The sequence below is a fragment of the Mesoplodon densirostris genome, chromosome 5 (assembly GCF_025265405.1).
Source record: "Mesoplodon densirostris isolate mMesDen1 chromosome 5, mMesDen1 primary haplotype, whole genome shotgun sequence".
Classification (NCBI taxonomy): domain Eukaryota; kingdom Metazoa; phylum Chordata; class Mammalia; order Artiodactyla; family Ziphiidae; genus Mesoplodon; species Mesoplodon densirostris.
In genome coordinates this window covers 120731847-120759469 of record NC_082665.1, presented here as the reverse complement: position 1 = coordinate 120759469, position 27623 = coordinate 120731847, and the positions used below count along the sequence as shown (strand labels likewise).

General features: G+C 37.7%; 1 protein-coding gene across 4 annotated transcripts in view; it reads right to left on the bottom strand.

Annotated features, from left to right (window-relative positions):
- Nucleotides 1-232: 232 nt before the first annotated feature.
- Nucleotides 233-27623, bottom strand: part of CCDC14 (coiled-coil domain containing 14) — a 53147-nt gene continuing 25756 nt past the window's right edge. For 3 of the 4 annotated variants that reach the window (XM_060100153.1, XM_060100154.1, XM_060100156.1), the window contains 4 exons: nt 17185-17267; nt 14539-14757; nt 14332-14464; nt 233-1776 (listed from right to left, as the gene is read on the bottom strand). In XM_060100153.1, the coding sequence (XP_059956136.1) occupies nt 846-1776; nt 14332-14464; nt 14539-14757; nt 17185-17267 (1366 nt within the window). In that variant the 3' untranslated portion in view covers nt 233-845. The remainder of the gene's footprint in view (nt 1777-14331; nt 14465-14538; nt 14758-17184; nt 17268-27623) is intronic. The other variant, XM_060100155.1, reaches the window with a different exon arrangement.

The following is a 27623-nucleotide window of genomic DNA, read 5'->3' as shown; positions in this document are numbered from 1 at the left end:
AACTAAAAGATCCTGCATGCCACAATGAAGATCCCTTGTGCCTTGACTAAGACTCGGTGCAGCCAAAATAAATAAATAAATAAATAAATAAATATTGTTTTTAAAAACCCATCATGTTCAAATATAATGACAAAAAACAAACACTTCTTTACTTAAAAAACCAAATTTCCAAAACTAAAACTTCTTTGTTAGCATTTCTTTATCAGTCTTTTACTTTTTAATGGTCTTAAATGCATTTGTGACTAAATTAAAGTGCCAAAGTTTTAAGAAACCATATGCTAACTTAGGATGTTATCTATATTTTCTTGGACCAATCAATGACTTTTTAAAATAGAGATATTGGCACTTTTTCTCTTAAAATAAATGTTTATATGTCTCACCAATAACACCAGCCTGTAGCACAGAGCATCCCACATAAAAACACAATGCCATTAAAAACCAAACAGGAATCCTGAAAGAGAAAAGAAACTCTAGTTTTAATATAGTAAATTGTACCCAGAGACTCCCTTCCCATTATCCTTTAGAATAACCAGAGAGTCCTTCCAACCTGCACCCTTAGCCCAGCAGAGTAAGAATAAACTCTTAATTGATAAATACTAAATTAAATATTATTTACAATACTTAGAATATTTTTCTAGTTACACACAACTTTCTTCTCTTAGCAAATGTCAATTTCTTAAGATGACTTGTTTTTAGAAGTTCCAGTGTCAATATATTCCAATAATAAATTTACTATTCATACAATTTATTATTTCACACATAATTAAAATAAAACCTTAAAGAAATTTAAAATATATATTCAATGTAGCCAAGTTCTATTCTTAAAAACAACTTTTCTTCTGAGTTTACTTCTCCAGAAGACCAGTCCTCAAGGACTTCTGGAGTCTAGCAATGTTGGCATCCAGTGCTGCAAGGCCATTTCGGAAGTCTTGTTCATCACGAGAAGTGAACGTAGAAAAAGAAGAAGTGCTCCAGTCAGAGGTTAAATCAGAATTCAAAAAGCTACCATCAGAGACTGCACTACTTTTCACTTGAATGCTGCTGTTCTGACAAGTGGAGGGGCCATGACATGCAGCCAATTCCTCTGGCTCCTCAGCGGCAGGAGGGATCTTGCAAATGGTTTCCTTTATTTTCTTGAGGAGTTGCTTGTCCTCCATATCGGCTGTTCTGGAAAGGTTCTCAGGTGCAACTCCTCCCTCTTTGGAAGCGGAACAAACTCCAGGTGTACACAATTTATTTTCTTTTTCAGCAACAAGTCCACTGACCATCTGTGGTGGAGCAACTCTGATCTGTGGCTGGGGGGATAATCTCTTAGATAGTGGTGATTTCTTTTTAGAAGTGCTTCTAGCAAACGGAATGTAAATTGTCTTATCCAAATTACACTCATCTTCTATTAAAGTTGTAATTTCACTCTCCTCATCAGAATCCTGTTTTGAAAGGGCAGAAATGATTCCAGGGGCTGATGCTTCCACCATGTTCCTAGCATTAGTATGTTGAGGGCCTTTAGAGGGCAGAACATTTTCATAGGGTCTATCTGGCACTGTGTTTTCCTCATTGTTAATTGTAGAAAGTGGCTCTGAACGTGTAATAATAGTGTGAACTGGTTCTAACTTATTTAGATAGCTCATTATGGAAGTGTGAGCAGGGATTGGGTCATGTTGAGGTTGTTTTTCATAAATGTTCAGAAGTGATTTTGTAAGATTACTCCCAGGCTTGCAGCGAGCAGTGTCCATACTAAGATCTGAGAGAAGCTTTGCCATACTGGTCTGTAAAGTTCTGTTAAGAAGAATTTAGTACACTAATTATTTCTTTGTACCCATTTCTTTCATTTATTTAAATATACCTCATCTTTAAAAGAAAGTATTTGAGGCAAGCACCTGGTTCTTAATACAGGAAAAAGCAACTAAAAGCACAAAATCACAGAATATGCTCTGGAAAGAGTAAATTAAAATAAGATGATAAAAGATCTTGGTCTGCATCAAATCGATTATTATTATATCTAAAAATAGAGGCTCAGAAAAATTTCTCTCTTAAGGTACAGAGATGCTTTATTTTTGAGCAACATTGCGAAATGGTAAATATATTACTCATTTGTTAGTGGATTCTGTTAGTAATTAAATTACTTTCCATTAAAAATATATATGCAAAGGATGCTGGAATAATGCTGGGTAAAAAAAAAAGGATAGAGATAATTATATAGTATAATTAGGTAGCAACAGCTAGGCTCCAGGAAAAGTGTGATATAAGGAAAACCACACAGGGTTTGAAGTCAGACAGAAATGGAATCATATCTTCACACTATCGCTAGCTGTGATCTTGGGCAAGTCACTCAACCTTCCTGAATCTCAAGTTCTTCAATTGCAAAATGAAGGTAACTACTTCAGAATTAGAGTGAATATTAAATAAGATAAAATAATAAAACATAAGGGTAAAGTGCCTAGCACAGTTTCAGGCTAAGTGGGTTTTTATTTCGTGGCAGCTTTTATTAGTAGTCCTATTAAAACCATTTTATACCAAGGCTTTAGTCTATTTGAATTGAATCATAATACACTCTTAAATACAGATAAGAAAAAGAACACACCAATTTTAAAAAAAGATACAAAGAACATCAACAGGTAATTTTAAAAGACTACAATTAGCCAATAAGCATGTTTTAAAAGTTCAACTCTTATCAGAGAAATTCAGAATTTTTAAATGTGATATTTTTTGGCCTATCAGGCTAACATAGGAAAATAAGAATATCCATTGTTAGAGAAGCTTGGAGAAGCAGGTATTACTAGTGGGAGTGTACACTCTCTGAGCAGACCAGCAATATATCAGAAGCCTTAAAGATTTGTATATCCCACACCTTTTGACCCACCAACTTGCACTTCTAGAACTTTATCCTACTGATATTCACTAAGAGGCTGTACCCAGAGATATATTTACAAAGATGTAATTTATAATAGAAAATAAATGGGGTTAATATCCTCAAATACTGTGGACTGATTTAGGTAAACTATGGTCTTACTGCATCACAGCCATCTATAGCCATGCTGTAAAGAATATTTATTGATAAGAAAATGTTCATTATACCAGGTTAAATTTAAAAGATCAGACCATAAGCAACACAATAACAATATTATTTTTGTAAAAACAGTCACACACATCCAAATAAAATACTAAAAGGAACCTTTATACAAAACCGTTAGCAGTGATTATATCTTTGGATATAGAATGAGTGATTCTTTTCCTACAAAAGGAAAAAAATAGTTTTTTTTCCAACCTGACTTTCACTGTCATCTTAAATATGCTATGTTTTGAGTTCCGATTACCATTCAAATGGCAATGGCTCCAGCCACTTTTTCCTCATACCTCTTTCAAGAAGCTAATGAGCTATTATTAAAATTAAAAAATATGCTATAGAAATGTATATTTAAAGAAATGCTGTAATGAACAATGATCCACTAGTTAATTCAACAAGACTGCACACTGCGCTTTTTATTTATTTTTAGTAAAGAAATCCTTATGTTGAAGTTCCTTTCCAGACTTAAAAATGTTATCTCTGCTGTGCACAAAATCTGCAATACAGAAAGGAAGGAAGGGACAATGTAATAAGAGTTTAATCTCTGGAAACTAATAGCAATCACTAAGCTTCTCATGTGTAAACAAAATGTGACTCACCATTGCCTTTGAAATTAAATCGCTGTAAGTAAAGTAAAAACATGCCAAAATTTAAAAGGAAGCAATACAAGCACCTAGATAGCTACAAAGTAGTTACATTTGTGTTTCTATTATATGAGACTCAGCTAAACACACTGATTTTTAATGCTTGGAAAACTGACACATTTTCATAATAAGAAATGTAAAGTTCTTTCTTGGCTATTTATAAAAATATACTAATTTAAATAACTATCAGCACTTGTAAGAGTGCTCTCAGAAGCTATTAGAAGAATATTTACTACTTATTTACTGAAAAATATATTAATTTTCCTCACATTTTAATGGTTTTATAACATGTATTCTAGTAAAATCTTTAAAAAGTGATAAAGATGTATTTCAAAACTATTGAAGGGGGCTTCCCTGGTGGCGCAGTGGTTGAGAGTCCGCCTGCCGATGCAGGGAACACGGGTTCATGCCCCGGTCCGGGAAGATCCTACATGCTGCGCAGTGGCTGGGCCCGTAACCCATGGCTGTTGAGCCTGCGTGTCCGGAGCCTGAGCTCCGCAACGGGAGAGGCCACAACAGTCAGAGGCCTGCGTACCGCAAAAAACAACAACAACAACAACAACAACAAAAAACTATTGAAGGTTGAAGAAAGAAATGGTTTAGGAAATCTATTTAGAACTTGTATGTGAAACTTCTAGTTCCATTATCCCTCCCCAGTAGTCTGAGAAAGGCATTACAAAATTTTGTGAAATCTCTGAGACTATTTAACACACACACAAAAATATATACCTGTCTGAGGTGTATGGCTATAGGGAAAAGACATGGGATAGATGAACATGAAGATTTATCTGTATTGTCAGATGTCACTGCTTTACTCTCTAATGTCAAAAGTAAAATTTAAATGGTCACAGTTAGCCCAGCTATAGTACTGGAGATGTTCCTAATTAATTGAATTACATAGGGTACCACCAAACATATCATAAGTCACCAGTGTGGGTGAATTTTGACAAGTGAGCTCCAAGAGCATTTTTTTGTTGTTTTGCTCTTGAATTTAAAAGGCAAAACAGACTTCCGGGTAAGATGGCGGAAGAGTAAGACGCGGAGATCACCTTCCTCCCCACAGATACACCAGAAATACAGCTACACGTGGAACAACTCCTACAGAACACCTACTGAACGCTGGCAGAAGACCCCAGACCTCCCAAAAGGCAAGAAACTCCCCACATACCTGGGTAGGGCAAAGCAGAGAGATTCCCGCACAGAGGAGCGGTGCCGAGCGGCACTCACCAGCCCGAGAGGCTTGTCTGCTCCCCCGCCAGGGTGGGCGGCGCTGGAGCTGAGGCTCGGGCTTCGGTCAGAGCGCAGGGAGAGGACTGGGGCTGGCGGCGAGAACTCAGCCTGAAGGGGGCTAATGTGCCACAGCTAGCCGGGAGGGAGTCCGGGAAAACTCTGGAGCTGCCGAAGAGGCAGGAGACTTTTTCTTCCCTCTTGGTTTCCTGGTGCGCGAGGAGAGGGGATTAAGAGCGCCGCGTAAAGGAGCTCCAGAGACGGGCGCGAGTCGCGGCTGAAAGCGCGGAGCCCAGAGACGGGCGTGGGACGCTGGGGCTGCTGCTGCCGCCGCCAAGAAGCCTGTGTGCGAGCGCAGGTCACTGTCCACACCGCCCTTCCGGGAGCCTGTGCAGCCTGCCACTGCCGGGGTCCCGGGATCCAGGGGCGGCTTCCCTGGGAGAGCGCACGGCGGGCCTCGGGCTGGTGCAACGTCACGCCGACCTCTGCCGCTGCAGGCTCGCCCCGCACTCTGTGCCCCTCCCTCCCGCCCGGCCTGAGTGAGCCAGAGTCCCCGAAGAGGCTGCTCCTTTAACCCTGTCCTGTCTGAGCGAAGAACAGACGCCCTCCGGCGACCTACACGCAGAGGCGGGGCCAAATCCAAAGCTGAGACCCAGGAGCTGTGAGAACAAAGAAGAGAAAGGGAAACCTCTCCCAGCAGCCTCAGAAGCAGCGGATTAAAGCTCCACAATCAACTCCATGTACCCTGCATCTGTGGAATACATGAATAGACAACAGATCATCCCAAATTGAGTAGCCAGGAGTCAGTGCTGTGCCTCTGAGGTGGGAGAGCGAACTTCAGGACACTGGTCCACAAGAGACCTCCCAGCTCCACATAATATCAAATGGCGAAAATCTTCCAGAGATCTCCATCTCAACAACAGCACCCAGCTTCACTCAACGACCAGCAAGCTACAGTGCTGGACACCCTATGCCAAACAACTAGCAAGACAGGAACACAACGCCACCCATTAGCAGAGAGGCTGCCTCAATTCATAAAAAGTCCGCAAACACCCCAAAACACACCACCAGACGTGGACCTGCCCACCAGAAAGATAAGATCCAGCCTCATCCACCAGAACACAGGCACTAGTCCCCTCCACCAAGAAGCCTACACAACCCACTAAACCAACCTTAGCCACAGGGGACAGACACCAAAAACAACGGGAACTACGAACCTGCAGCCTGCAAAAAGGAGACCCCAAACACAGTAACATAAGCAAAATGAGAAGACAGAAAAACACACAGCAGGAGAAGGAGCAAGATAAAAACCCACCAGACCTAACACATGAAGAGGTAATAGGCAGTCTATCTGAAAAAGAATTCAGAATAATGATGGTAAAGATGATCCAAAATCTTGGAAATAGAATAGACAAAATGCAAGAAACAGTTAACAAGGACCTAGAAGAACTAAAGACGAATCAAGCATCGATTAAAAACACAATAAATGAAATAAAAAATACTCTAGATGGGATCAATAGCAGAATAACTGAGGCAGAAGAACGGATAAGTGAGGTGGAAGATAAAATAGTGGAAATAACTGCTGCACAGCAAAATAAAGAAAAAAGAATGAAAAGAACAGAGGACAGTCTCACAGACCTCTGGGACAACATTAAACACACCAACATTCGAATTATAGGGGTTCCAGAAGAAGAAGAGAAAAAGAAAGGGACTGAGAAAATATTTGAAGAGATTATAGTTGAAAACTTCCCTAATATGGGAAAGGAAATAGGTAATCAAGTCCAGGAGGCACAGAGAGTCCCATACAGAATAAATCCAAGGAGAAATACACCAAGACACATATTAATCAAACTGTCAAAAATTAAACACAAAGAAATCATATTAAAAGCAGCAAGGCAAAAACAACAAATAACACACAAGGGAATCTCCATCAGGATAACAGCTGATCTCTCAGCAGAAACTCTACAAGCCAGAAGGCAGTGGCAGGACATAATTAAAGTGATGAAGGAGAAAAACCTGCAACCAAGATTACTCTACCCAGCAAGGATCTCATTCAGATTTGATGGAGAAATTAAAACCTTTACAGACAAGCAAAAGCTGAGAGAGTTCAGCACAACCAAACCAGCTTTACAACAAATGCTAAAGGAACTTCTCTAGGCAAGAAACACAACAGAAGGAAAAGAACTACAATAACGAACCCAAAACAATTAAGAAAATGGGAATAGGAACATACATATCAATAATTACCTTAAATGTAAATGGACTAAATGCTCCCACCAAAAGACACAGACTGGCTGAATGGATACAAAAACAAGACCCATATATATGCTGTCTACAAGAGACCCACTTCAGACCTAGAGACACATACAGACTGAAAGTAAGGGGATGGAAAAAGATATTCCATGCAAATGGAAACCAAAAGAAAGCTGGAGTAGCAATTCTCATATCAGACAAAATAGACTTTAAAATAAAGACTACTAGAAGAGACAAAGAAGGACACTACATAACGATCAAGGGATCAATCCAAGAAGAAGATATAACAATTGTAAATATTTATGCACCAAACATAGGAGCACCTCAATACATAAGGGAAATATTAACAGCCATAAAAGGAGAAATCGACAGTAACACAATCATAGTAGGGGACTTTAACACCCCACTTTCACCAATGGACAGGTCATCCAAAATGAAAATAAATAAGGAAACACAAGCTTTAAATGATACATTAAACAAGATGGACTTAATTGATATTTATAGGACATTCCATCCAAAAACAACAGAATACACATTTTTCTCAAGTGCTCATGGAACATTCTCCAGGATAGATCATATCTTGGGTCACAAATCAAGCCTTGGTAAATTTAAGAAAATTGAAATTGTATCAAGTATCTTTTCCGACCACAATGCTATGAGACTAGATATCAATTACAGGAAAAGAGCTGTAAAACATACAAACACATGGAGGCTAAACAATACACTACTTAATAACGAAGTGATCACTGAAGAAATCAAAGAGGAAATTAAAAAATACCTAGAAACAAATGACAATGGAGACACGACGACCCAAAACCTATGGGATGCAGCAAAAGCAGTTCTAAGAGGGAAGTTTATGGCAATACAATCCCACCTTAAGAAACAGGAAACATCTCGAATAAACAACCTAACCTTGCACCTAAAGCAATTAGAGAAAGAAGAACAAAAACATCCCAAAGTTAGCAGAAGGAAAGAAATCATAAAAATCAGATCAGAAATAAATGAAAAAGAAATGAAGGAAACGATAGCAAAGATCAATAAAACTAAAAGCTGGTTCTTTGAGAAGATAAACAAAATTGATAAACCATTAGCCAGACTCATCAAGAAAAAAAGGGAGAAGACTCAAATCAATAGAATTAGAAATGAAAAAGGAGAAGTAACAACTGACACTGCAGAAATACAAAAGATCATGAGAGATTACTATAAGCAACTCTATGCCAATAAAATGGACAACCTGGAAGAAATGGACAAATTCTTAGAAATGCACAACCTGCCAAGACTGATTCAGGAAGAAATAGAAAATATGAACAGACCAATCACAAGCACTGAAATTGAAACTGTGATTAAAAATCTTCCAACAAACAAAAGCCCAGGACCAGATGGCTTCACAGGCGAATTCTATCAAGCATTTAGAGAAGAGCTAACACCTATCCTTCTCAAACTCTTCCAAAATATAGCAGAGGGAGGAACACTCCCAAACTCATTCTACGAGGCCACCATCACCTTGATACCAAAACCAGACAAGGATGTCACAAAGAAAGAAAACTACAGGCCAATATCACTGATGAACATAGATGCAAAAATCCTCAACAAAATACTAGCAAACAGAATCCAACAGCACATTAAAAGGATCATACACCATGATCAAGTGGGGTTTATTCCAGGAATGCAAGGATTCTTCAATATACGCAAATCAATCAATGTGATACACCATATTAACAAACTGAAGGAGAAAAACCATATGATCATCTCAATAGATGCAGAGAAAGCTTTTGACAAAGTTCAACACCCATTTATGATAAAAACCCTGCAGAAAGTAGGCATAGAGGGAACTTTCCTGAACATAATAAAGGCCATATATGACAAACCCACAGCCAGCATCGTCCTCAATGGTGAAAAACTGAAACTATTTCCACTAAGATCAGGAACAAGACAAGGTTGCCCACTCTCACCACTCGTATTCAACATAGTTTTGGAAGTTTTAGCCACAGCAATCAGAGAAGAAAAGGAAATAAAAGGAATCCAAATCGGAAAAAAAGAAGTAAAGCTGTCACTGTTTGCAGATGACATGATACTATACATAGAGAATCCTAAAGATGCTACCAGAAAACTACTAGAGCTAATCAATGAATTTGGTAAAGTTGCAGGATACAAAATTAATGCACAGAAATCTCTGGCATTCCTATATACTAATGATGAAAAATCTGAAAGTGAAATCAAGGAAACACTCCCATTTACCATTGCAACAAAAAGAATAAAATATCTAGGAATCAACCTACCTAAGGAGACAAAAGACCTGTATGCAGAAAATTATAAGACACTGATGAAAGAAATTAAAGATGATACAAATAGATGGAGAGATGTACCATGTTCTTGGATTGGAAGAATCAACATGGTGAAAATGACTCTACTACCCAAAGCAATCTACAGATTCAATGCAATACCTATCAAACTACCAATGGCATTTTTCACAGAACTAGAACAAAAAATTTCACAATTTGTATGGAAACACAAAAGACCCCGAATAGCCAAAGCAATCTTGAGAACGAAAAACGGAGCTGGAGGAATCAGGCTCCCTGACTTCAGACTATACTACAAAGCTACAGTAATCAAGACAGTATGGTACTGGCACAAAAACAGAAATATAGATCAATGGAACAGGATAGAAAGCCCAGAGATAAACCCACGGACATATGGTCACCTTATCTTTGATAAAGGAGGCAGGAATGTACAGTGGAGAAAGGACAGTCTCTTCAATAAGTGGTGCTGGGAAAACTGGATAGGGACATGTAAAAGTATGAGATTAGATCACTCCCTAACCCCATACACAAAAATAAGCTCAAAATGGATTAAAGACCTAAATGTAAGGCCAGACACTATCAAACTCCTAGAGGAAAACATAGGCAGAACACTCTATGACATAAATCACAGCAAGATCCTTTTTGACCCACCTCCTAGAGAAATGGAAATAAAGACAAAAATAAATACATGGGACCTAATGAAACTTCAAAGCTTTTGCACAGCAAAGGAAACCATAAACAAGACGAAAAGACAACCCTCAGAATGGGAGAAAATATTTGCAAATGAAGCAACTGACAAAGGATTCATCTCCAAAATTTATAAGCAGCTCATGCAGCTCAATAGCAAAAAAACAAACAACCCAATCCAAAAATGGGCAGAAGACCTAAATAGACATTTCTCCACAGAAGATATACAGACTGCCAACAAACACATGAAAGGATGCTCAACATCTTTACTCATTAGAGAAATGCAAATCAAAACTACAATGAGATATCATCTCACACCAGTCAGAATGGCCATCATCAAAAAATCTAGAAACAATAAATGCTGGAGAGGGTGTGGAAAAAAGGGAACACTCTTGCACTGCTGGTGGGAATGTGAATTGGTACAGCCACTATGGAGAACAGTATGGAGGTTCCTTAAAAAACTACAAATAGAACTACCATATGACCCAGCAATCCCACTACTGGGCATATACCCTGAGAAAACCATAATTCAAAAAGAGTCATGTACCAAAATGTTCATAGCAGCCCTATTTACAATAGCCTGGAGATGGAAACAACCTAAGTGTCCATCATCGGATGTATGGATAAAGAAGATGTGGCACATATATACAATGGAATATTACTCAGCCATAAAAAGAAATGAAATTGAGCTATTTGTAATGAGGTGGATGGACCTAGAGTCTGCCATACAGAGTGAAGTAAGTCAGAAAGAGAAAGACAAATACTGTATGCTGATACATATATATGGAATTTAAGAAAAAAATGTCATCAAGAACATAGGGGTAAGACAGGAATAAAGACACAGACCTAGTAGAGCATGGACTTGAGGATATGGGGAGGGGGAAGGGTAAGCTGTGACAAAGTGAAAGAGCGGCATGGACATATATACACTACCAAACGTAAGGTAGATAGCTAGTGGGAAGCAGCCGCATAGCACAGGGAGATCAGCTCGGTCTTTGTGACCGCCTGGAGGGGTGGGATAGGGAGGGTGGGAGGGAGACGCAAAAGGGAGGGGATATGGGAACATATGTATATGTATAACTGATTAAATTTGTAAAAAAAAATAAAAATAAAAAAAAAAAATAAAAGGCAAAACAAAAATTGCCATCAGTGGGTATATATACTTAGCATTTTGAAGCTAGTACTGCATCTTCAGAAAATGCAGTGGTAGAACTATAAGACACTGTGCTAAGCCTGCCTACTATGTTTCTATAATCATTTAGAGTCCAGTTAGTCTGACTAATAGGTGAAATAGTAGTCATGAGGCAGGATTTATGCTCAGCACAAAAAGAAAAGATCCTTAACAACAATGGAAAAAAACTGACAGGAAAGTTCTTGAGAGTCTTAAGAAAAGGAGAACAAAATGTCTATATCTAACATTTTAGATACAGTCTTTTCTAAAAGCAGATAATATATAAGAATTAATGACCTTTCTCAGTTTCTATGTTAGGGTAAATGTTAAGAAAAGGCTCCAATTGGCAAACGAATCCATTTTAGTTCCTAATAAACACTGGAAAAGGCACACTGTGTATTATTTGGGAAAAAGGCAGAAGAATCTCTTAATAATGGGTCATCTCTCAGAAAGAAGCTGTCCTTTTCAAAACAGGAAGCAAGGCTAAAGAGGGAATCTGAAGTCTTGGCTGAAGTCCAGCTCACGTCCCAACTAGGTGTGAAAGTCAGGTATGTGCCTTCATTTCTTTGGGCTTCCATTTATGCTAATTTCTAGAATAACTCTACTATTACTTACTCTGAAAACCGTTCTTACATTTTTGTATCAATTTTCTTCACAAATGTACCACACATGTTTATCCTTAAAAAAAGATGTTATTTCCCTTCATACATCATCAAAGAACTAGAATAGCTTTTTGCTTAATGATGTGGATATTTAGCAACTAAAATGATTAAATATTTTTGTGTGTGTTTCATATTCATATATTTGGACCACAGTATACAATAAATGTTTGTTGAATAAATGAATAAGCAAATGAACCCATCCATTTATCCATCCATCTCCCCGGGGAAAAAATGCTAAGGTTTACGTAGACTAGATTAGGCACGGAGTCATCACCAGGAATAAACTGTTTTAGTTAAGACCATGCCATGTATGAAGGTGAAAGAAAACCTGGCTAGGAATTATGAGATGTGAGTTCTAGTCCCAGCTCCGTTATTAACTCTCTATTAATATTTAACTTACATGGCCCCAGTTTCCCCAGCCATGAAAATGCAGATATTTAAATCTTCCCTCCATAGACGAGGGCAAATGAAATAATAAAGAGAGGACTTTGAAAAAAATCCAAGGGCTTTATGAAAAAAAATCCAAGTGCTTTATAAATAAAAGATAACATCAGCTTCTAATGTCATGCTCATAAAGGAGCTGGGTTTAGTAGTATGAAAAAGAAATTGAGGGAAGAAAACTCCCAGGAAGCTAGATCTTCTGCTTGGGGCCGACAACCATGCCCCTTAGAATGAGGAGATGCTGCCAGTGACACCTAAGCAACCACTCATGGAACTTGACCATGTTACCTTGCTGTCCTCTTTTTCTTTTCCAAACTGACTATATACCATATATACTTTAATACATATGTTAAAAAAATGTATTAAAAAAGTTATTTTTTAACTTAAAAAAAGTTTACTGATATATAATTTATAAACTATAAAATATGGCATTTTAAAGTGTACAACGCAGTGGGTTTTTTGTATATTCATAGAGTTGTACAACCATAACCTCTACCTGGTTTCAGAACCCTCATAAGAAACTCTGTGCCCATTAGCAGTCACTGCCCATTCTTCCCCTCTTCTCCCAGCCCTTGGCAACTACTAATCTACCTTTTGTTTCCATGGGTTTGCCTATTCTGGACATTTCTTAGAAATAAAATCATATAATATGTGGCTTATTGTGATTGGCTTCTTTTACCATAAATATTTTAAAATAACAGAATTTTTACCCCAAGTTACTCCTCAGAAAAAAGAAGACGCTTTTCTTTGGAGACCTTATAAAGACTTTCATAAGAAGGGACACATTCTCCTAATTACTTCACTTTGAACAAGAGTGGTATAAACCAATTTTTAGAAACTCTGACTAGAACCTAATTAATTATAATACTACATGGATACAAGAAGTGTATTTTGTTTTTTTCACTGTTCAATAAAAGTTTGAGTGAAATTATTCTGTGAAAGATGAATGAGGAAAAAAAGCGATATTTCTATATTAACAATAGCTTTTATAAAGTCACTTCAAATACGTTTACAAAACAAAATATTATATATATTATTATTTATATATATATTTCATCTATTTCCCTAAAAGTTTATAGTTCAAAATTTGGAAAAAAAGTTTGTAATTCAAAATGGGTCTTCTCATTTGAAGTATGAAGAAGATTGTTTTATATTCAGGATTGTTTTATGTTTAGAACTATGAATTTCCAGGATCATTCAAAGGCATGGTCAGATATGATGACATTCAGGCCTAAAATAACTGACTTCTCTAGGATTTTAAAAATTTGTTGAAAATCTAATTCTTGTGAACTATCTCAAGAGAAAACTGAACTTTATAAGTGCATATCATTTAAAAATTGAGTGAGGTGGTTTTATTTATGTAAGACATGTTAAGGAATAAAGGGATCTTAGAAGTTGCTGCCAACTCCCTCATTTTACTGATGAAATGAATGAGGCTCAAACAGGCTAAATGACTTACCCAAGATCTTATGAATGAGGGCTTACTGTGCTAAGTGCTTTTCATGAATGATTTTAGTCCTCCTATCAACCCTAATCATGTCCCCACTTTACAGGTAAGGTTTAGAAAGGTTAACTATCTTGCTCAGAGTCATACAGCTAATACATGGTAGAGCTAGGATTCCACTCAGGTTTCTCTGGCTTCAGAGAGCTCTTAACCATTTTGCCAAATAAGTCTTTAGCTCCTCATCAGAGGCCTTTTCACATGGTTTAAAAAAGCAGTTAGCCATGTTTGGAATTTATCTTAACTGGAACAGAAGAAAACATCATTAGAAATTAGCAAAAACATTGAGAAAAGGGTAGGGGTCAGAAAGCAGGTCCAAAATTATTTTGAAGTTTATAAATACACCTAAAAGGTATGTTATTCAAATGATGTCAATATTACCTGGTTAATTCTCTTAGTCGAGTCACCTCAGCATCACGCTGACGTAATGTTATTCCCAAAATCTGATTTTCCTTTTCTGCAGCTTCTAACTTAAACCGGGAGCTTTTCACATTGACTAAAGCTTCCTCCAATTCTAAAACAACAAAAAAGTTTTAGTTTCCCTATTACTTTTTAAAAAGTGACCATAACTGTAGTTCAAACACATACCAATTTTCATTCTTCTTGTCTCAATGTCAAATTGCTGTTTATTTTCAAGTAAAGTTTGATCTTTCTCTTTAAATATACCAGCGAATTTTTTGTTTTCATCTTTCTGACTTTCAATCACTTTTAAAAGCTCTTCATTTTTACTCTGTAGTAATTCTTGGCTCTTTAGTGACTCCTGTAATTGATTTTGCAGTGACTTGTTCAATGATTGAAGAGAAAACACTGTAAGACAAAACAGATCAAATAATTATTACCTCAATTTAAAAACTACAAACCTGGAAAAGCTCTGTTTTTTTTAAAAAGAAAAGGCTTGGAATTTATTGATTTTGCTTAACAATTATATGCTTGAGCAGTTCTATGTAAATACTAAAGGTATTTAAAAAAACTGACTGGCAGAAGTCATATCTTTCTTCTCCAATTGATATTTCAGGCATAATTTTTTTTACCTTTTTTTAACAAAAAAATAATATATATACAAAGCAAAAAAAATTCATTTACCTTTTTTAACAAAAAAGTAATATATATACAAAGTAAAAAAACTTCAAACACCATGAGATACCAATGATACCAAATGATTCTCAATGAAAAGTCTCCCTTCCCACCCCACTTCCGCTCTCCCCCAAGAAGCAAGCAATATTAACTTTGATATCCTTCTGGAAAATACTTTTGCATAGAACATATATTTAAGTATAAATGAATCATAATACACCCATAGTTTCTAACCTTCCCTTTCCCCCCTCCATAAGATTGTTATGTATCAGCACACAGATCTATCACATTCTTTCTAATGGCTATAAAATGGAACCTTTCATTTAACAGTTGCAGCCTTGAGTGAAGTGGAATCTGGGCATACAGTGGTGAACAACAGAGCATGGTTCCTGCTCTCATGGAGCTGATAGCAAACAAGTAATTATGAATAGTAATACATGCTCTCAAGGCAACAAGAAGGGAAATGGTAGAGAATAAAAAGAGATAGGCTGCTTAGAATGGCAACCACTGATCTCCTCACTTTCCATCTTGGCCTCCTCTCTCCCACCCATTCCCATGGTTTATTCATAATGGAACCAGAGTGATCTTTTCCAAAATTACTCTGAAGTTGAATGCGTTTATGAAGTGCGTATTCTGTTGGGTGCTCATATTTTTAAAATTTCTTTGTAAGAGATATTTTTATATATTAGGAAAATCAAGCCTTTGTCATCTCATACAAAAAAAATTTCCCCATTTTGTTGATGCTTTTTGAATGTATTTATAATTTTGTTGTACGTAAAATGAAAAAGATTTCTGGGACATGCTTTATCAATCTTTCCTTTGTAGCATGTGAGTTTTTGTTGGGCTTAGGAAAAGTTCCTAAGAATACAAAAAAAGTTCTTATCTTCTCCTCTAGTACTATTAGTTTTTTTTTCTTTTCTTTTCTTTTACTTTAAGCTCTATGATCCATAAGGACAACTTGGCAATATCTGTCAAAACTGCAACAGTATATACCCTTTGACTCAAAAATTCTATGGCTATAATCTACAAAAACAATCACACATGTGCACAAAGACATATGTACAAGGATTTTCGTTGCAGGATTATTTGTTCTGGGAAAATGGGGAAAGTGCCTAGATATCTATCGGCAGAGGACTTTAAATACATTATGACAGAACTACATAAACAGAATATCTACACAGTTCTTAAACAGAAAGAAACATATTTATGTATTTTGATAGAGAAAAATGTCCACTACATATTAAGTGAATAAATACAAGCTGCAGGAGTATATACAGTGTAATCTCATTTTCACAAAAGAAGTACATATGTAGTTCTATTAGTGCCCATCTGTTAGTAGATACACAGTATTTATGAAATAAATCAATTATATATGAACAGGAGATATGTGAAAGGAAATACAGTCTTTTTTAAAAAAAATAGAGGTATTGGGACTTCCCTGGTGGAGCAGTGGGTAAGAATCCGCCTGCCAATGCAGGGGACATGGGTTCGAGCCCTGGTCTGGGAAGGTCCCACATGCCGCGGAGCAACTAAGCCCGCAAGCCACAACTACTGAGCCCTCATGCCACAACTACTGAAGCTTGCACTCCTAGAGCCCATTCTCTGAAACAAGAGAAGCCACCACAATGAGAAGCCTGCGCACCACAACAAAGAGTAGCCTCTGCTTGCCACAACTAGAGAAAGCCTGTGAGCAGCAACGAAGACCCAATGCAGCCAAATATAAATTAATTAATTAATTTGAAAAAATAGGGGTATTATCGGGAAGTCACAGCACCAATCTTTTATTTTTGTGTTTCTGCACTATTTTAAATTTTAATGAGTATTATTCTTACTTTTTTAATGTTGATTCTTAACAGAAAGTCCACTTAAAACAAAGTAATTAAGAAAGTTCAGGGCTTCCCTGGTGGCGCAGTGGTTGAGAGTCCGCCTGCCGATGCAGGGGACACAGGTTCGTGCCCTGGTCTGGGAAGATCCCACATGCCGCGGAGCGGCCAGGCCCATGAGCCATGGCCGCTGAGCCTGTGCTCCGCAACGGGAGAGGCCACAACAGTGAGAGGCCCGTGTACCGCAAAAAAAAAAAAAAAAAGAAAGTTCAATTCTTTATCAACATCTCCAGAGCCACAAAGAATTTACCATCAGTTCTTAAGTTATTTTACCTACATTCAAGGTTACATTCCAGAGAACCAGATGACTTTTGAGTTTCTTCTCGTTCTCTAAGTTGCTGGTTCAAAATTCTCAATTGCCTAAATGAAATAATGAAGAAACATGAATGCAAGAATCCCAAGCTCATTTAACAGTATACATTTGACAGCCTATTAAAATAGACAACACAAATAGTTGCTAGAACAGCAGAACTCCATCTTATCCCCCAAACATAAGACAAAAACCAAATAAACAAAGCAACAAAACCACACTACTGCTATTATTAGAAGGCCTGAGATAATTTTTAAAAGATTGTCTGGGATAGCATAAAACCACCCCTCACTAGAAAAAGGTTAATTTATTTTTCCCCTTCCCTTTTTTGTTCTCTTTTCAGTGATTTCGTTGTTTGTTTCTATTTCTTTCATTTCTATCTCCTCTTGCTATTTTCTTCTTCTGTCGTCCTTCCCAGGAAGTATTTTCATTACGGTAGTAATTATCTACATTTTTTTTTTTTTTTTTTTTTTTTTGTGGTATGCGGGCCTCCCACTGTTGTGGCCTCTCCCATTGCGGAGCACAGGCTCTGGACGCACAGGCTCAGCGGTCATGGCTCACGGGCCCAGCCGCTCTGCAGCATGTGGGATCCTCCCGGACCGGGGCACGAACCCATGTCCCCTGCATCAGCAGGTGGACTCTCAACCACTGCGCCACCAGGGAAGCCCAATTATCTACTTTTTAAAAGATCTGTCATAACTATGAACCAGAATACCTACGGGGACCGACTGCTATCAGACATCTATCTGCTTGGCTTGTCATGCACTGTAAAAATTGGAAAACACAAATTTATGCTTCTACTAATTTATTGGATGTAAAAGTTAATGGCTTTAAGTAAAGAGAATGCTAATAAGCAGCAACACTTTCCCACAATGAACTTCACAACATGTAGCTGCTTCACAAATAGGAACATACAAAAGGAAGTGTTTACTTCTAAGAAGTTAATACTTTTAAAAAAGGTACCTCTGGTATCTTTCCAGAATTACTTACCTGGAAATAATCAACACTAAAGTATTATTGTTACGAAATCTAAAATTATAGATCCTACCTCACATCATTTGTATGTATTAATTCAGAATGGATTAAAGAGCTAAACATAAAATATAAAAATGAACAAAACTTAACTATACAAGTTTTAGGTGGAAATCTACATAATCTTCAAAAGTGGGAAGGGCATTCCTAAGCAAGACTCAAAATCCAGCAACCACCAAGGAAAAAAACGATAGATTTAACTACATCAAAATATAACAGAAAAAGGGTCTGTAACATTTAAGAACTCCTAAAGATCAGGAAGAAGGGCAATAAAATGTGACAAACGATAAGAATGGGCAATTCACATAAGAAATAGAAATGGCCAATAAGCATATGAAAAATGCTCAGCCTCACTAATACGAAGAAATGCAAATTTAAAACGAGATATTTTATGGCCACAGGATTGACAAAAATGAAAGGAAATAACACTTTTTGTTGGTGACGGTATAGGGAAAGGGATTATCTCAATTGGTGGGAGTCTACTGGTATAACCATTTTGGATGTCAATTTGGCATTATCCAACAAATGTAAAATGTTCACAATCTGTGACAAAATAATTCCAGCTCTAAGTTATCTAGCCTCAGAAGTAGTTCTATATGTGCAAAATCATCTATAATCTTGTAGATATATATAAGGATGTTCTCAATAGCAATATTTAATAGAAGTTGGAAACAAAATACTACATAAATTATGATATATCCATACTATGAAATACTAATACACAGGTATTTTAAAAAAGAGACTGGCTTCCCTGGTGGTGCAGTGGTTAAGAATCCACCTGCCAATGTAGGGGACATGGGTTTGAGCCCTGGTCCGGGAAGATCCCACATGCTACGGAGCAACTAAGCCCGTGCACCACAACTACTGAGCCTGTGCTCTAGAGCCTGCAAGCCACAACTACTGAGCCCGCATGCCACAACTACGGAAGCCCGCACACCTAGAGCCTGTACTCCGCAACAAGAGAAGCCATGGCAATGAGAAGCCTGCATACCGCAACGAAGAGTAGCCCCTGCCTGCCGCAACTAGAGAAAGCCTACACACAGCAACGAAGACCCAACGCAGCCAAAAATAAAAATAAATAAATAAATTTATTAAAAATAAATAAATAAAGATACTGTCATGGAAAGATTTCCAAGAGACATTATATAGTGAAAAAGACAAGCTACAGAACAATAGTGTAACATGATCTCATTTTTGTTTTAATAAAATTCAGCTTTTCTAAAAGGTTTCTCCTTTACAACAAAGAGGGCAGATTTAGAAAAGGCAGCATAGACTGGTAACCCATAACTCCAACTGGAATGCTGCTTCTGATATTTTCCAGAAAAACAGCAGGTCCTTGTATACACCAAGTGTGTGACAGAAGCTTTGCTTGACAGTTCTGTATGTCCCTGGTCAGATTCTTCTCTCTTCTCTTTTACAAGTTCATGGGCCTGAGCTGAGAAGCATAATAAAACTACTCCCATATTTAGGAAAACACTCCTTCCAACCTAACTGTACCACTAGCTACTCTCTTCCCTCTCATTCCCAGTTTTTGGGGCCAGACCTTTAAAAAAATGATTGTTCTATAAAAATGATACATGATAATAAATAAAAGTCTTTTAAAAATGGATGTTACACATGCTATTTAAAAGTATTATGTATTATATTTAAGTTTACTTTCCATAATGGAAAAGAATATGAAAAAGAATGTATATACATAACTGAATCACTTTGCTGTGCAGCAGAAACTGACACAACATTGTAAATCAACTATACCTCAGTAAAATAAAATTTTAAAAATTATTCCTAAACAGGCTAAAATAAAGGAAATAGGATATGAAAAACACTGATTTTGGAATTTTTACTGTCAAGATTACTAACAGTCTATTCTGAGCCCATAATTCCAGTTGTTTTAGTTCTATGTATAGATTCAATGTTCATCTCTAATCTACTCCTTTACCTGAACTTACCTCTTGGTTGACTAGACTCTGCCATTCAAGAATCTTTGTTTCTAAAGGAGGCCAAGGGTGCTATATTTCCTAAGTTTTCCCACACTTTAGAATATGACTATTACCTTTACACTAAAAGGATCACTGGACCACATATTTTCTTTTCCCTTAGAACTTTGTAAATGATGGTCTATAATCTTCTGACAATTAATATTGCTGTGAAAAGGTTGAGGCCAATTTGATATTTTTCTCCTTATGAGTTGCTTTGTCTTTTGAGTGTCTGTAAAAGCTAAATTTTTTTGTCCTCAAGGTGTAGTAACTTCACCAGCATGTCTTGGTATTGATCATTTTGCATAGTTTTCCTGAGAACTTCTATAATCTATTGATCTGCTGACACAGATCTTTAGATTAGTAAGTTTCCCTTTATTTATCTATCTTTTAATATTGTCTTTAATCTATTCGTTCTCTTCTCTTTTGCAGGAACACTATGCCAATTTTGCATCTCTTTTGTTTCTCCTCCATGTATATCATGTTCTTAATAATAATTTTTAGATCAATCTTTTTCTATTTTTTTTTGTATGATTTCTTGAAGCGTATCCACCACACATTCAGTCATTTAACAAGTACTTATTAGAGTGACTGCTAGGCACAATTCTCGGCACTAGAAATACAGCAGCAAACAAAAAAGACAAAAATTCAGCCTTCTCAAATTCATTGAGACAAAAAAGAGCATAGAGGTTATCAGGGGCTGGGGGGAAGGGAGAAGGGGAGTTACTTTTAGTGGGCACAGGATTTATGCTGGGGATGAAAAAGTTTTAGGTACAAACAGTGGTCATGGGTACACAGTATTGTGAATGCATTTAATGCAACGTACACTTACAAGTAGTGAAAAAATAAATATTATGTCATATATTTTACCACAATAAAAATAAATTAATAAAAAATATTTAAGGGGTTTGTAAAGAGAAATAAGATAAGGCTTACAGGAGACAGTGAACTATGAATTTAGTAGCAACTGAAAGAGAAATATTTGGGGGGAAAAGCAAAACACAAAAACCAACAAAACAACAACAAAATTCAGCCTTCATATTGCTTAGCTTCTTTTTTTTTTCTTTATTTTTTTGGCTGCATTAGGTCTTAGTTGCAGCACATGGGGTCTTCACTGAGGCGTGCAGATCTTTCGTTGCGGTATGTGGGGTCTTTGTTGTGGCGTGTGGGCTTCTCTCTAGTTGTGGCACGCAGGTTTTCTCTCTAGTTGGGGCGTGGAGGTTTTCTCTCTAGTTGTGGCGTGCAGGTTCCAGGGAGTGTGGACTCTGTAGATTGCGGCATGCGGGCTCTCTTGTTGAGATGTGCGGGCTCAGTAGCTGTGGCACAGGGGCTTAGCTGCCCTACAGTGTGTGGGATCTTAGTTCCCCTACTGGATCGAACCTGCGTCCCCTGCACTGGAAGGCGGATTCGTTACCACTGAGCCACCAGGAAAGTCTCCTGTTTAGGTTCTAATGGAATACAATATCCCTGACTTGATGTTTGTTTGGTGTTAATTTATTTGTTTCTAACAGGGCTTTCATTTCTGTAATTTTTAGCTTTTTTATTTTTCCAAGGTCACCTAATCCACTTTTCTTCTTCTCTGTCTTTTCTTCTTTAAGCACTCTCTCTTTTCAATCTCTGTCTTCCTGCTTCTAAGAGAGACTCTATTATATTTAATTTCCTTGAAACTATAGAATACTGTTTCAAGTTTTCCTGGGTTTTCCTTGGGTGATCTGTCTTGTCATGTTTATTCTTGACCTACCTTTGTCCCTTTTGTCAATTTGTTTATTTTGAATGTTATACAAACGTCTCTCCCCTTCCGTAAATTCTTTCTTCCCATAGCTTTTGTGGTATCACTCTCTCCCAGTTTTCCTGATCCTTCTCTACTTGTTCCTTCTTGGGTTTCTTTCACAGGCTCCTTTTCCTGTGTTCTTTCCTTAAAGAGCTGTTGTTCCCCAGCAATTGCCCTTTGGCTTTGCTCACACTCTATACCTTCTTGGGGAATTTACCACTTACATGCTGATAACAAATCACTTGCTTTTTTTTTTTTTAATTAGTTTCTGCTTTATAACAAAGTGAATCAGTCATACATATACATCTGTTCCCACATCCCTTCCCTCATGCATCTCCCTCCCTCCCACCCTCCCCATCCCACCCCTCCAGGTGGTCACAAAGCACCAAGCTGATCTCCCTGAAATCACTTGCTTTTAATTATTATTGTCTCCAGTGTCTACACAGTGCCAGACCTGTAGTAAATGCTCAATAAAAATGTGGTCAGTGAATAATTCCCAAGTCTGTTTCTATCCTGGATCATACCACACATGTCTCCAGATGGTCTAAATGATACATCCAGCATATCTAATTCTTAATTCACTGGCTCTCCCATTACATTTTCTAACTCAAAAATAAAGTGACAGATTGGTTCAAGACGGCAGAGTAGAACGATGTGCTCTCACTCCCTCTTGCGAGAGCGCACTGGATTCACAAATAACTGCTGAACAATCATCAACAGGAAGACACTGCAACTCACCAAAAAAGATACCCCACATCCAAAGACAAAGGAGAGGCCACAATAACACGGTAGGAGGGGTGCAATCACAATAAAATCAAATCCCATAACTGCTGGGTGGGTGACTTACAAACTGGAGAACACTTATACCACAGAAGTCCACCCACTGGAGTGAAGGTTCTGAGCCCCATGTCAGGATTCCCAACATCGGGATCCAGCAATGGGAGGAGGAACTCCTAGAGAATCAGACTTTGAAGGCTAGTGGGATTTCATTGCAGGACTTTGACAGGACTGGGGGAAACAGAGACTCCACTATTGGAGGGCATACAGAAAGTAGTGTGCGCATCAGGACCCAGGAGAAGGAGCAGTGACCGCAGAGGAGACTGAACCAGACCTACCTGCTACTGTTGGAGGGTCTCCTGAAGAGGTGGTGGGTGGCTGTGTCTCACCGTGAGGACAAGGACACTGGCAGCAGAAGTTCTGGGAAGCACTCCTTGGCGTGAGCCCTCCCAGAGTCCGCCATTAGCCCCACCAAAGAGCCCGGGTAGGATCCAGTGTTGGGTCGCCTCAGGCCAAAAAACCAACAGAGAGGGGACCCAGCCCCACCCATCAGCAGACAAGCGGATTAAAGTTTTACTGAGCTCTGCCTACCAGAGCAACAACGAACTACCCACCACCAGTCCCTCCCATCAGGAAACTTGCACAAGCCTTTCAGATAGCCTCATCCACCAGAGGGCAAACAGCAGAAGCAAGAAGAACTACAGTCCTGCAGCCTGTGGAACAAAAACCACATTCATAGAAAGATAGACAAGATGAAAAGACAGAGGGTTATGTACCAGATGAAGGAACAAGATAAAACCCCAGAAAAACAACTAAATGAAGTGGAGCTAGGCAACCTTAATGAAAAAGAATTCAGAATAATAATAGCGAAGATGATCCAGGACCTCGGAAAAAGAATGGAGGCAAAGATAGAGAAGATACAAAAAATGTTTAACAAAGACCTAGAAGAATTAAAGAACAAACAAACAGAGATGAGCAATACAATAACTGAAATGAAAACTACACTAGAAGGAATCAATAGCAGAAAAACTGAGGCAGAAGAACGGATAAGTGACCTGGAAGACAGAATGGTGGAATTCACTGCCACAGAAGAGAATAAAGAAAAAAGAATGGGGCTTCCCTGGTAGCGCAGTGGTTGAGAGTCCGCCTGCCGATGCAGGGGACACAGGTTCGTGCCCCGGTCCGGGAAGATCCCACATGCCGCGGAGCGTCCGGAGCCTGTGCTCTGCAATGGGAGAGGCCACAACAGTGAGAGGCCCGCATACCGCAAAAAAAAAAAAAAAAAAAAAAAAAAAAGAAAAAAGAATGAAAATGAAGACGACCTAAGAGACCTCTGGCACATTAAACACAACAACATTCACATTATAGGGGTCCCAAAAGGAGAAGAGAGAGAGAAAGGACCCGAGAAAATATTTGAAGGGATTATAGTTGAAAACTTCCCTAACATGGGAAAGGAAATAGCCACCCAAGTCCAGGAAGCACAGAGAGTGCCATACAGGATAAACCCAAGGAGAAACAGGCCAAGACACATAGTAATCAAACTGACAAAAATTAAAGACAAAGAAAAATTACTGAAAACAACAAGGGAAAACCTACAAATAACATACAATGGAACTCTCATAAGGTTAACAGCTGATTTCTCAGCAGAAACTCTACAAGACAGAAGGGAGTGGCACGACATATTTAAAGTGATGAAAGAGAAGAAACTACAACCGAGATTACTGTACCGGGCAAGGATCTCATTCAGATTCAATGGAGAAATAAAAAGCTTTACAGACAAGCAAAAGCTAAGAGAATTCAGCACCACCAAACCAGCTCTACAGTAAATGTTAAAGGAACTTCTCTCAGTTCACACAAGAGAAGAAAAGGACCTACAAAAACAAACCCAAAACAATTAAGAAAATGGTAACAGGAACATAAATATTGATAATTACCTTAAACCTGAATGGATAAAATGCTACAACCAAAAGACGCAGACTCACTGAATGGATATAAAAACAAGACCCATCTATATGATGTCTACATGAGACCCACTTCAGACCAAGGGACACATACAGACTGAAAGTGACAGGATGGAAAAAATATTCCATGCAAATGGAAATCAAAAGAAAGCTGGAGTAGCAATACTCATATCAGATAAAATAGACTTTAAAATAAAGAATGTTATAAGAGACAAGGAAGGACACTACGTAATGATCAAGGGATCAATCCAAGAAGAAGATATAACAATTATAAATATACATGCACCCAACATAGGAGCACCTCAATACATAAGGCAACTGCTAACAGCTATAAAAAAGGAAATCAACAGTAACACAATAATATTAGGGGACTTTAACACCTCACTTACACCAATGGACAGATCATCCAAACAGAAAATTAATAAGGAAACACAAGCTTTAAATGACACGAAAGACCAGATAGATTTAATTGATATTTATAGGACATTCCATCCAAAAACAGCATATTACACTTTCTTCTCAAGTGCGCATGGAACATTCTCCAGGATAAATCAAATCTTGGGTAACAAATCAAGCCTCAGTAAATTTAAGAAAACTGAAATCATATCAAGCCTCTTTTCTGACCACAACGCTATGAGATTAGAAATCAATTACAGAGGGAAAAAACGTAAAAAACACAAACACATGGAGGCTAAACAATACACCACTAAATAACCAAGAGATCACTGAAGACATCAGAGGAAATCAAAAAATACCTAGAGACAACTGACAATGAAAACACGACGAGCCAAAACCTATGCGATGTAGCAAAAGCAGTTCCAAGAGGGAGGTTTATATCAATACAATACTACCACAAGAAACAACAAACATCTCAAATAAACAATCTAACCTTACACCTAAAGAAACTAGAGAAAGAAGAACAAAGCCCAAAGTTAGTAGAAGGAAAGACATCATAAAGATCAGAGCAGAAATAAATGAAATAGAAACTAAGAATACAATAGCAAAGATCAATAAAACTAAAAGCTGGTTCTTTGAGAAGATAAACAAAATTGATAAACCACTAGCCAGATTCATCAAGAAAACAAGGGAGAGGACTCAAATCAATAAAATTAGGAATGAAAAGGGAGAAGTTACAACAGACACCACAGAAATACAAAGCATGCTAAGAGACTACTACAAGCAACTCTATGCCAATAAAATGGACAACCTGGAAGAAATGGACAAATTCTTAGAAAGGTATAACCTTCCAAGACTGAACCAGGAAGAAATAGAAAATATGAACAGACCAATCACAAGTAATGAAATTGAAACTGTGATTAAAAATCTTCCAACAAACAAAAGTCCAGGACCAGATGGCTTCACAGGTGAATTCTATCAAACATTTAGAGGAGAGCTAACACCCATCCTTCACAAACTCTTCCAAAAAACTGCAGAGGAAGGAACACTCCCAAACTCGTTCTATGAGGCCACCATCACCCTGATACCAAAACCAGACACAGATACTACAAAAAAAGAAAATTACAGACCAATATCACTGATGAATATAGATGCAAAAATCCTCAACAAACTACTAGCAAATAGAATCCAACAGCACATTAAAAGGATCATACACCATGATCAAGTGGGATTTATCCCAGTGATGCAAGGATTCTTCAATATACACAAATCAATCAATGTGATACACCATATTAACAAATTGAAGAATAAAAACCATATGATCATCTCAACAGATGCAGAAAAAGCTTTTGACAAAATTCAACACCCATTTATGATAAAAACTCTCCAGAAAGTGGGCATAGAGGGAACCTACCTCAACATAATAAAGGCCATACAGGACAAACCCACAGCAGACATCATTCTCAATGGTGAAAAACTGAAACCATTTCCTCTAAGATCAGGAACAAGACAAGGATGTCCACTCTCATCACTATCATTCAACATAGCTTTGGAAGTCCTAGTCATGGCAATTAGAGAAGAAAAAGAAATAAAGGAATACAAACTGGAAAAGAAGAAGTCAAACTGTCACTGTTTGCAGATGACATGATACTATACATAGAGAATCCTAAAGATGCCACCAGAAAACTACTATAGCTGATCAATGAATTTGGTAAAGTTGCAGGATACAAAATTGATGCACAGAAATCTCTTGCATTCCTATACACTAACAACGAAAGATCAGAAAGAGAAATTAAGGAAACAATCCCATTCACCATTGCAACAAAAAGAATAAAATACCTAGGAATAAACCTACCTAAGGTGGTAAAAGACCTATACTCAGAAAACTGTAAGACACTGATGAAAGAAATCAAAGATGACATAGATGAAGATATATACTATGTTCTTGGATTGGAAGAATCAATATTGTGAAAATGACTATACTACCCAAGGCAATCTACAGATTCAATGCAATCCCTATCAAATTACCTGTGGCATTTTTTACAGAACTAGAACAAAAAATCTTAAAATTTGTATGTAGACACAGAAGACCCCAAATAGCAAAAGCAGTCTTGAGGAAAAAAAAAGGGAGCTGGAGCACTCGGACTCCCTGACTTCAGACTACACTACAAAGCTACAATAATCAAGAAAATATAGTACTGGCACCAAAACAGAAATATAGAACAATGGAATAGGATAGAAAGCCCAGAGATAAACCCACGCCCCTATGGTCAACTAATCTATGAGAAAGGAGGCAAGGATATACAATGGAGAAAAGACAGTCTCTTCAATAAGTGGTGCTGGGAAAACTGGACAGCTACATGTAAAAGAATGAAATTAGAACACTCCCTAACACCATACACAAAAATAAACTCAAAATGGATTAGACACCTAAATGTAATACTGGATACTATAAAATTCTCAGAGAAAAACATAGGAAGAACACTCTTTGAC